The 11540-nt window shown below is 57.3% G+C and overlaps 3 protein-coding genes across 3 annotated transcripts; 2 read left to right on the top strand and 1 right to left on the bottom strand.

Annotated features, from left to right (window-relative positions):
* Nucleotides 1–1403: 1403 nt before the first annotated feature.
* Nucleotides 1404–6149, top strand: VDAG_10351 (pyruvate carboxylase; the record flags this gene model as incomplete). Its single annotated transcript, XM_009659820.1, has 10 exons — nt 1404–1527; nt 1608–1628; nt 1698–1721; nt 1761–1783; nt 1833–1902; nt 1967–2086; nt 2140–2201; nt 2267–3988; nt 4680–5975; nt 6032–6149. 10 exons carry the CDS (start codon nt 1404–1406, stop codon nt 6137–6139), a joined length of 3570 nt encoding a protein of 1189 aa, XP_009658115.1. The 3' UTR covers nt 6140–6149.
* Nucleotides 6150–6843: 694 nt separating this feature from the next.
* Nucleotides 6844–7813, bottom strand: VDAG_10352 (proteasome component C1; the record flags this gene model as incomplete). Its single annotated transcript, XM_009659821.1, has 2 exons — nt 6844–7712; nt 7759–7813. 2 exons carry the CDS (start codon nt 7811–7813, stop codon nt 6844–6846), a joined length of 924 nt encoding a protein of 307 aa, XP_009658116.1.
* Nucleotides 7814–10164: 2351 nt separating this feature from the next.
* On the top strand, nt 10165–11082 carry VDAG_10353 (uncharacterized protein; the record flags this gene model as incomplete). The annotated part of the gene is made up of 1 exon (XM_009659822.1): nt 10165–11082. The coding sequence occupies one exon, from the start codon at nt 10165–10167 to the stop codon at nt 11080–11082; it is 918 nt and encodes a 305-aa protein (XP_009658117.1).
* Nucleotides 11083–11540: the final 458 nt, after the last annotated feature.

Below are 11540 nucleotides of genomic sequence, written 5' to 3' on the forward strand. Positions count from 1 at the left end.
GGTGGGTGTTTGCGTGGAGATGGACCGTGGCTTGGACTTGATGGCGGGACAACTTTCTTTCTTGCCATCGAGCTGTCGCTTCACACCAGGGAGCTTGAGCTTGGACACGGACGCCATCCCAACACCAGCACCAGCACCAGCACTAACACTGGGCCGGGCGGTGCCAGCAGGCCCCCTGGGCCTTGCTGAGGCACAATCACCGTCGACGAACTGTTTCCAGTGACAGCTGCAAGTGCATGCACGGCCGGGCGGTATCTCCCCTGGCCTCTCCAGTTCGAGTTGAGATGAGGTGAAGATCAATCGATGGACAGGGAGGGGGCGGGCTGGTTCACGTTGCAGGTGCGTGTCGACATGTCCTGCCCGTCCGCAGGCCCCTCCACTCCACCGCCAGCCAACCCAAAGATAGGTACTCTAGTACATGGTGATACGGTTCAAGTTACGGTGTCGGCGAGGTGCCCTGGGAAAGAACATCCATCCCAACGTTGCGCTCTCACTGCACTGGCTTGGGAAGGGGGCGTCAACTGGACCAGAGGAGAAGTACCTCGGAACGAACGAAAGTCGTGCTTTCTTCTCCTGGTGCCTACCTAGGTACCTACCTACACGCAACGGGCTCGGGCTTCTCAGGATCGTACAAGAGAACCCCTCATTCCTCGTTCTCTTGCTGATTTTCTTCCTTTTCGACTCCCATCAACTCTCCTCCAAAATCTACACCCCTCCACCCCGCGTCGTCCACACCCACCACTTTGACGTTTTGCTCCTCGTCAGCGCTGCTGCCCTTGACGCATACTAATCACTCCTCATCCTTTCTATTGGCATCGATAAGAAGCAGCTCTATTCTTTCATCTTTCGAAATCGTATACGATCTTTGATCACGACTCGACGGCGTGTCGCCTCCGTTGCTTTCCATCGACACTGTCTCTACGCCGTGGTAACTCGGGCCGAGCTACACGCCTGGATCTCTTATCGGCGACTTGACAGCGCGTCTCCACCGCCCGCCACCACCACCACCGGTTCGACCTAGGTCTTCGGTGCACCAGCAAGCTCCAGGTCCGCGTCTAGCTCTCTGTTTCCAGCAAGGCGGGCATCCAACCCCCACCATCGACCACCGATCCCCCCTGCAAGAAGGCCCCGGCACCCAGTCCAGCCCAGACCTCCCCCCCCCCCTGCTCCCCTGCATCACTTGTGACGGTGTGACCCCGCCGAGGTCGATCTCACATTCTCCGGCCGTCCCTCTCTCGACCGTCGCCGCCAGCAGAAAGTAGCGAGCTCTCTTTTCCTGGTCTTCAAAACCACGCTCCTCGCCCGCCTCAGACCCTCCTCTCCCCCCTCCGACCTCTTCGCTCCAACCTTCTCGCATTTGCGAACCCGGAATTTCATCTATTCCACCCCTCACAGCCCTCGAAATGGCGCAGACCGCCGTGACATTTAGCGATGTCTTTGACGACAGCGATGGCGACGCCCCCAAGGGTCAGAGCATCCACCACATTCGCGCCAACTCGAGCATTATGCAATTGAAGAAGATTCTTGGTGAGTCACCCCCCTCAAAAACCACCCCCATACCCATGAAGAATGCTTTGCTGACTTGTGGCCTTTTCGCCGTCCGACAGTGGCCAACCGTGGTGAAATTCGTAAGTCTTTGCCCTGACTTGATCTGCCCCTCCCCCGCGCCACAGGCACTAACTGTGAACAGCTATCAGGGTACGTCGATCTACTGATCAGAGGTAATCACGCATTGCACGAACGGACCTGCTTACACAAAGTTCTCTTTCAGATCTTTAGAACCGTAAGTCAACATCTGCGGATCGTCTCAGACATTTGCTCATCATGTATAGGCTCATGAGCTTTCACTGCACACCATTGCTGTCTTCAGTTATGAGGACCGTCTCAGCATGCACAGGCAAAGTAATCACCCCTCTGAGGCCCCGAAATCCCCTCTGATTTCACCGCGACTAACGAGTGCTCACAGAGGCCGACGAGGCGTACGTCATTGGCAAGCGCGGCCAGTACACCCCCGTCGGAGCCTACCTCGCCGGCGACGAGATCATCAAGATCGCGGTTGAGCACGGCGCGCAAATGATCCACCCTGGTTTGTCTGCCCACTTTCAAACTCTTTGCAATTCGCTCTGACCCGCTGCGCAGGCTACGGTTTCCTCTCCGAGAACGCCGGGTTCGCTCGCAATGTCGAGAAAGCTGGTCTTATCGTACGTACACCAACCTCCACCCAAGCCTGTGGGACCCGCCGAAGCTAACCTGTTCACTCACACAGTTCGTTGGGCCCTCTCCCGATGTCATCGATTCGCTCGGTGACAAGGTGTCTGCTCGCAAGCTCGCCATCGCTGCCGACGTCCCCGTCGTTCCTGGTACCGAGGGTGCCGTTGCAACCTTCGAGGAGGTCAAGACCTTCACCGATCAATATGGCTTCCCCATCATCATCAAGGCCGCCTACGGCGGTGGTGGTCGTGGTATGCGTGTCGTTCGCGAGCAGGAGAGCCTGAAGGAGTCTTTCGAGCGAGCTACCTCGGAGGCCAAGTCCGCTTTCGGCAACGGAACCGTCTTTGTCGAGCGCTTCCTCGACAAGCCCAAGCACATTGAGGTTCAGCTGCTCGGTGACAACCACGGCAACATTGTCCACCTGTACGAGCGTGATTGCTCGGTCCAGCGCCGTCACCAGAAGGTCGTCGAGATCGCTCCCGCCAAGGACCTCCCCGTTGAGACCCGCGACGCCATCCTGGCTGATGCCGTCAAGCTGGCCAAGTCGGTCAACTACCGCAACGCCGGTACCGCTGAGTTCCTTGTCGACCAGCAGAACCGCTACTACTTCATCGAGATCAACCCCCGTATTCAGGTTGAGCACACCATCACCGAGGAGATCACTGGCATCGACATTGTTGCCGCTCAGATCCAGATCGCTGCCGGCGCCACCCTGGAGCAGCTCGGTCTTACCCAGGACCGCATCTCCACCCGCGGCTTTGCCATTCAGTGCCGTATCACCACCGAGGACCCAGCCAAGGGATTCCAGCCCGATACTGGCAAGCTCGAGGTGTACCGCTCTGCCGGTGGCAACGGTGTCCGACTCGATGGTGGCAACGGTTTTGCCGGCGCCGTCATCACTCCCTACTACGACTCCATGTTGGTCAAGTGCACTTGCCAAGGTTCCACATACGAGATTGCGCGCAGGAAGATGCTGCGTGCCCTGGTCGAGTTCCGCATCCGTGGCGTCAAGACCAATATTCCCTTCCTGGCCTCTCTCCTCACTCACCCCACCTTCATTGACGGCAACTGCTGGACTACCTTCATTGATGACACTCCTCAGCTCTTCGACCTTGTCGGCAGCCAGAACCGTGCTCAGAAACTTCTGAGCTACCTCGGTGACGTTGCCGTCAACGGCAGCAGAATCAAGGGCCAGGTTGGCGAACCCAAGTTCAAGGGTGACATTATCCAGCCTATTCTCCTCAACCCCGATGGTTCCAAGCTTGACACCTCTGCCCCCGCCACCAAGGGCTGGAGGCAGATCCTTCTTGACCAGGGCCCCAAGGCCTTTGCCAAGGCTGTCCGCGAGTACAAGGGCTGCCTGCTCATGGACACTACCTGGCGTGATGCCCACCAGTCTCTGCTGGCCACTCGCGTCCGCACTGTCGATCTCCTGAACATTGCCCACGAGACCAGCCATGCTCTCTCCAACCTCTACTCGCTTGAGTGCTGGGGTGGTGCCACCTTTGATGTGGCCATGCGCTTCCTCTACGAGGACCCTTGGGACAGGCTGCGCCGCATGAGGAAGCTCGTGCCCAACATCCCCTTCCAGATGTTGCTGCGCGGTGCCAACGGTGTCGCCTACTCTTCTCTTCCCGACAATGCCATCGAGCAATTTGTCGACCAGGCCAAGAAGTGCGGTGTTGACATCTTCCGCGTCTTCGACGCTCTCAACGACGTCAGCCAGATCGAGGTTGGTGTCAAGGCCGTCCACAAGGCTGGTGGTGTTGTTGAAGCTGTGGCTTGCTACTCGGGAGACAGTGAGTTACCCCTTCCCGCTTGACTGCTGTATCACACGTGCTAACATTGCTCACCACAGTGCTGGTATGTACCGTTATTTCTTCGTTATTGCATTCTTCTTTCTCGGTGTTGGGCCACCCTTGGGATCTAGACGTCTCCTTTCCTCCAGGAGCTACTCCAAAGCTGCTGTGCCGGGATTATGGACTTCCTTTTTTATTCTCCCCTTCACTCCCATCTCAGTTCATCTCTCACCTCTTTCCCCCACCTCCATCACCACTCAAGCCATCTCCCGACTTGTGTTCAACACCCCGGAGTGTCTGTCTTTTATTGTTTTGCCTCATTGCCCATCACCTCAAGATTTCCTTCGAATTCTCTGCTCCAAGCTGCTGAGGGCAAACTGCGAAACCCTTGTCGGGATGTCAGAACACGCCGCAAGGAGTGACGCGGTGAAAGCCTCGCTGCATGGCTTGATCACTGCAGCATGTGCGACTAGACCCTCAAAACACAGCAGGAGCTGAAAGCTCACCTGGCAACGAAGAAGCACCTCAGTGAGGTGGCGGAGTCAAGCGGCTAGCTTGAACGTTGATCTTCAGTCTCTTGATTTTCTCTTACTACTGCTCCGCTATTCTCTTGTCGCAGTGTCACTATATTCATCCTACTGGTTCAGTGCTAACTTACGCTTCATTTAGAACCCCAACAAGAAGTACAACCTGCAGTACTACCTTGATCTTGTTGACAAGCTCGTTGCCCTTGACATTCATGTCCTCGGCATCAAGGATATGGCTGGAGTTCTCAAGCCCCATGCGGCTACTCTGCTTATCGGTGCCATCCGTGAGAAATACCCTGACCTTCCCATCCACGTCCACACCCACGACTCGGCCGGTACCGGTGTCGCCTCGATGGTTGCTTGCGCCAAGGCTGGTGCCGATGCTGTCGATGCCGCCACCGACAGTCTGTCTGGCATGACCTCGCAGCCTAGCATCAACGCCATCCTCGCCTCCCTTGAGGGTAGCGACCTGGACCCTGGCCTGAACCCTGCCCACGTTCGCGCCCTTGACACCTACTGGTCTCAGCTTCGTCTCCTGTACTCCCCCTTTGAGGCCCACCTTGCTGGCCCCGATCCCGAGGTGTACGAGCACGAGATCCCCGGTGGTCAACTCACCAACATGATGTTCCAGGCCCAGCAGCTTGGCCTCGGCACCCAGTGGGCCGAGACTAAGAAGGCCTATGAGCACGCCAACGACCTTCTCGGCGACATCGTCAAGGTCACACCCACCTCCAAGGTTGTAGGTGATCTTGCACAGTTCATGGTCTCGAACAAACTCTCTCCCGAGGATGTCAAGGCTCGCGCCGGCGAGCTCGATTTCCCTGGCTCCGTGCTTGAATTCCTCGAAGGCATGATGGGTCAGCCGTTCGGTGGTTTCCCCGAGCCGCTCCGCTCCGATGCTCTGCGTGGTCGCCGAAAGCTTGACGCTCGTCCTGGTCTGTCCCTGGAGCCTGTGGACTTTGTCAAGGTCAAGCGCGAGCTGGGTAAGAAGTTTGGCGGTCCCGTCACGGAGACGGATATTGCATCCTACGTCATGTATCCCAAGGTCTTCGAAGACTACAAGAAGTTTGTCCAGAGGTTCGGAGACCTGTCCGTTCTGCCTACCAAGTACTTCCTGTCGAAGCCTGAGATTGGCGAGGAATTCCATGTCGAGCTGGAGAAGGGCAAGGTCCTTATCCTCAAGCTGCTCGCCGTTGGCCCCCTCAGCGAGAACACTGGCCAGCGTGAGGTGTTCTACGAGATGAACGGTGAGGTCCGCCAGGTCACCGTCGACGACAACAAGGCCTCAGTTGAGAACGTCACGCGACCCAAGGCCGACCTCAGCGACTCGAGCCAGGTTGGCGCGCCCATGGCTGGTGTGCTAGTCGAGCTGCGCGTCAAGGAGGGCTCGGATGTCAAGAAGGGTGACCCCATTGCTGTTCTCAGCGCCATGAAGATGGTAAGTTTCTTCTCTCTAAGCAACATGCCGAACCAAATGCTAACAACCACTCTAAGGAAATGGTCATCTCGGCGCCGCACAACGGCCAGGTTTCCAGCCTGCAGGTTAAGGAGGGCGACTCTGTCGATGGTTCCGACCTGGTTTGCAAGATTGTCAAGGCGTAGACTGGAGTTTCTTGAGCTATGACGGAGGGCAAGGTTCTAAATTGATTTTCAGCGTGGTTTGTGCGCGGGCACGGGGGAGGACGGTATAACGAAATTTCAATGTCCTGGTGCGCAGTCTGGGTTGCTGCGCAGTACTACTGAATACCTATAAAAACGCTATTAACATTTACTACGCTGTTTCGGTGCGCTGTGTATTCCTGTCATCATGCATAGTGTTGTGCCTGGTATCTTACTGGTTCGTGTAACAGATGAGCCGTTCATCATGTCGACGTATTGTACTCTGTACTGACACGGTGGTCAGGCTCTGTTTTGTATGCGCAGTCAAACGATATCTGACTGCACACGCGCACCATCGGCATCCCAACAACCCTCCAGACGTCCAGAAGGAGAGCCATGCCGATAGTGGGATTTCAAAATTGCAGGCCCTGAGAAGACTAGACGGAGGTATGCTTTCCAAGGTACCCTATTTGCAGCCAGGACACTGCATGTTATCGAACGAGCCCTCCTTCCAACACCAGTCGTCAACTGTTTGAAGGTCAATTCCACAGATGGTCTGAAACGAGAGGAAAATGTCCCAACTCCGGCTTGATTTAGCTAGTCGTAGTCTATGATCCTCATGATCCGACGCCGCTTTGCCCTTGTCCTTGGTAATCGTACACATACAGGCCGTTTCCCTCCCTCTGACACGCGCAACACGACGGGCTCTACTCTTCCATCTTGTCGTCGTCCTTCTTGTCGTCCTCGTCGTCATCGTCGCCCTCGAGGGCCTTCTTCGCTAACCGCTCGGCCTCCTCGAGCAGGGCCTTGGGGACGGCCTCGTGGCGTCCCTTGGTGGGGCCGTCGACGTCGCTGATCCAGCTCATCTCGAGCTCAAACTCCTTGTCCTTGTTGTCGTCGTGGGCAACGTAGATGATGCGGGCGGCTTCCTTGACGGCCTGCTCAAGGGAGATGCCCTCGCCGCCGAGGTCGAGCTTCTCGAGCTCGGCCTTGGCGGCCTGGCGGCCCTTGCCGGTGGCAGCGCCGTAGTAGCCCCAGTAGAGGCCCGAGGGCTCAATCATGTAGAGACCGGGGCCGCCGTGCTTCTGGTTGGGCTTGACACCGCCGGGACCGGCGGCGGGGCCGGAACCGACCTCGCCGTCGACGGGCAGCGGGGTCGAGGGGTCGAAGCCGGCGACAATGGCGGTGATGCCAAAGGGCCGCACGGAGGAGTAGAGGGTGTAGGCCTGCAGGTAGCCGCCCATGCGGCTGGCGAGGTCAGCGACGGGGATGGGCGTCTTGAACGTGTCGCGCCAGGAGCGGGCCTCGTCGCGGGCGCGGTCGGCAAAGTGGCGGCCGTCGGGGACCATGCCCGAGTAGACGACGCCAAGGTGACGGTCGACGGTGGCGATCCGCGTGTTGGCGTTGGGCTTCCAGAGCTTCGACGTGACGACCTTTTCGACGGCGAGGACGACGCCGCCGTTGGCCCGGATGCCGAGCGAGGTGCCGCCGTTCTCGACCGCCTTGACGGCGTACTCGACCTGGAAGTTGCGGCCGTCGGGGGAGAAGATAGAGTTGGAGAGATCGTAGCCTGTGCCTATGGAGGTCTAGAGAGAGAGAGAAAAGTTGAGGCGTCAGCATACAAATGTTGTTGTCGTTGTCGTCGCCGGGGGCCCAATCCTCATGGCAAGGGTTCATGATGGATAGATATGGTGCTGGTGGTGGAGAGAACGAGGCAGGAGAACGGGACGTACCATCTTGGCTGATGTAGGGGGATTGGTTTGCTAGAGATGGGTAGGAGGCGAATTCGGAGTGTCGAGTCGCTCGTCGAGGTCGATGAAGGAGGGTTCGTCGTGGTGAGGTGGATTGGTTGGGTCTTTGGTCGTGATGGGGGGAGCTTTGGAGAGCTTCGTTTCCTTTGGAGTGCAGTCGTAGGCCATCCCCGTCACAGCTCAGCTCAGCAGGCAGCCTGGGGGATGCGTGTTGCTCCACCCAGAACCGCGAGGCTGGCTTGCTGGCTGGCCAGTGGGTGACGGCTGGTGCCCGCTGACCACGACACCCAGCCGTGCTGTCCTTAGAGTGATTATCTAATATTCAAGATCTTGGCATCATTGCTCCTCTGCAAGCCGCCGCCTTCTTTCCCTTGCACACCTAGAGAGGCATCGATTGTAGTTCGCCTGACAGCCGAGTCGGTGTGCCTCGGTCTCCACTCTCTACCCGGCCGGCCTGCATCTTGAATTGTGTGCCTGCCTCGTGGGGAGGGGGCTAGGCTAGAGGTTGACTGTTTGATACACGATCCACGATCCCATGGTGCCCGTGTTTGTACTCAAATGGCAGCGATATTTCCATTCATTTAGATTGCAGTCGCTCTGCCTTTGCCTGGACATCCTCTAGACACTCAAATAGACGTCAACTACCGTGCCGAGCGAGAAGAACGGCGGTGAAGAATGAAGGCGCTGATGCTAGGTAAACTATTGAGCCCGACCGTCACCGGCCACCACCGCAGATGTGCAGCTCTAGGCCAAATGACGAGAAATACCCTCACGCTTCTGAAACATATTCCATCATCCATGTCCATCTGCTACCCCTCTTCCCGTTCCCCTCCTCCTTCCGCGTTTGTCCCTTTCCATTCCCTACCTAGGTACCTTGCGCAGATGTGGCCCGCCGCTCGCCGCCCGTGGACCACAGATGGAGACCCGTGATCATCGTGTCACGGGTCGATTGGACATAATGCTTCGTTTTGAACCAAACGCATGAACCTTCCAAGAGACAGGGAAACCGACAGGGAGGTGTCCATTCATGCCTCCTCCCATCTAACAGTTGTCCTGTCTTCTCTTTTCCCCCCTTCTTCTTCTTCTTCTGTGGCCTTGCCCTCGCACTCTGGTTGCTTGTTCAAGAGCAATTCCCATGATTTACCGATCCAGGCGCCCCAAACCCCCTCGTCCACCAAACCCGGCCAAAGGTGTGGCAGCCATGGTGTCGTTAGGTCGTAATGGCAGGAACCAGCCCACCACACACCCCCCCCGGCCCAATGGTCTTGCCCTGGCCTGGGTTCAGGTAGGTGTGTCGTCGTCGTTCTTGCCGCCATTGCTGGGTCTTTCTAGTGCTTTGGTGCTATGGTGCTCTGGTGCTCGGTGCGTCATGAGTCTGCCCCTCCTTCTCAATTTCCTCTCTACAGGGGGCCCGCTGTTGCCTCACGTTCCGTCACATTGATGAACCTCGAGACCAATATATATCTAAGCCTCGGGGCCTGCTTGGCCATCTGCCTGATTCTCTCTTCTTTTTTTCCCTCTCCCTTTGTCTAAGGTCGGCCTTCTTGCTTCTTCTTGTTTCATCCTCCCATTTGCTGCGACAATACTGGCGACGACTCTGGCGACAATTGATACGACACTGCCCCCCCAACACGACACGACACGACGCAGACTGCATCCCATCCCTCCACGGCATCCCCACCTCGTCTGACCCCCGGTCCCGTTCTTCGCTCCCAACCTGACCACCATCAACCCGATCTTGTGACGGGCAAACTAAATACTTGCGCCCAAAGCCTCCTTGTTTCCCTCATCTCCAATCTTCTTCCCAAGGAAACTGGACTTGTTGCTATTCTCCTTCTTGTTCGACTCGCTTTCTCATAAAAGTCGCTTTCTCGCTGTGTCCGTCCATCAAAGCGCTTTGCACACCCGTTTCCTTCTCGTTCCGCCACACGCTCCCGAACACCGCTTCCACTTCGAGACACTCACCCTGGCCCTGTCGAGCTCAAGTACACCTACCATAGCCAATATAAACTCTAGTTTGTTTGCTGCTCTGTGCTTCTTGGCCGGTCTCCGACCACGACACTAGCCCCACCCTCTCGTGTCGCTTGCCATATCACATCACGCTCGGCAGACTCTCATAGCCTGTCGCACCTCAGGAAGCATCGCCTGTCACGGCACGCCGAACCCAAGAATTGTACACCGACCCTCCAGCTTACGGTACGTATTCCTACAGCCGAGACTATCGAGCCCGGACGATATTCTAACAAGTTCTGGAAGATGGTTTCTTTCCCGCCCAACATGCAGGCCAACGACGACTTGTCAGCCCTCTTCTCCCGCAACCTGACCTTTAACCCTGAACTACAGCCCCGGGTTCAGGCCCAGGCTCAAGCCCAGTCCATGGTCCCCAAGTCTATGGTCGATGAGCCCCAGCAAGCTACGCAGGACCGCACCATCGAGACCTCCAAGTCGACCCCTGAGCCCATCGTTTACTCCATCTCTCAGCACTACATCCACTCGTATCACGTTCCCCAAGAACCAGCCGAGCCTCAGCAACAGCCGGTGCAAGTCCAAGAGCCACAGCGGCGCTCTTCTGAGCCACCTCAGTCCGATCAGCTCACCCCCGAGGTTGTCCTGGCCCAGCATGGTGTGAACCCTGCAGTTCTATCCCCCTCTCAGATCCAACTGTTCCGCATCTCCGAGATGCCCCAGAAGGAACGTCTGGTCGAGCTCTGGCGCGTTGCCCCGCCCACTAGCAACGACGACAACCCCGCTCTCGCTTGGACGAGCACCACGGTCGAGCAGGAAGAGCTCTGGGCTCGACTCCGCTACGAACGCATGATCGAGGCCGAGAGGCAGACAGCTGTCATGAGCCTCGACGGCACGGCGGTCCAGTCCCAGAGCTCCGACGGCCGCTGGCTGGCCACCAACATCAGCCAGAACGTTGAGCCGTACATGATGTCGGGCTACGAGGAGCTCATGAGACGAGAGAATGAGCGTCAAGCTCCGAAGCCCAAGGATGTCTACTCGCCCTACGGCTCGTCGGTCGGTGGTTACAGTCAGGCCACCGATCCCGTTTACAAGAGCACGGGCCAGGACTGGTCGCGGCTGCAGCAGGAGCAACAACTGCAGATGCAAATGGAGAACCAGTACGGCTCGTACCAGCAGCAGCAGTTTGGCGGGCCGGTCGGTAACGTCGAGGCCATGGACGTCATGTGAGGTCGGCGGTAGGAAGCTCTACGAGACGTGAGCATGTACATAGTATACCACTGTCCAGAACTTGCCCGGCAAACGGCGGCATGGCGGTATCTTTTCTTTTGTTTCATGAATGGCATGGTCTGGAATAGGCGCAGACGAATCAGGACAGTCAGAATGGCTATGAAAATCATACTTGGGCGTTGGCAAGCACAGAGATTTGGCGAGTCAGAACGGAGAACAGGATTACTCCATTTACTTTTAATAGCACCTCCCCTCAGCTGGCTTCACTCGTCAGTGGCGATGAATTGTTGCTAGACGAATTGTGTGTTGCCGTAGAGCTGAGAGCCTGGGCTGTGCAGGGAGAAAAGGGTAGATGGTGTCTAGACCTGGCAGAATCCGTAAGGCTCGTAGCAGGTACGAGGCGGGTTAACGGCCATGGCGAGCAATCTCTTTGCGCCGACTAAGACTCTCTCGAGCAG

The sequence above is a fragment of the Verticillium dahliae genome, genomic scaffold (assembly GCF_000150675.1).
Source record: "Verticillium dahliae VdLs.17 supercont1.35 genomic scaffold, whole genome shotgun sequence".
Taxonomy (NCBI): Eukaryota; Fungi; Ascomycota; class Sordariomycetes; order Glomerellales; family Plectosphaerellaceae; genus Verticillium; species Verticillium dahliae.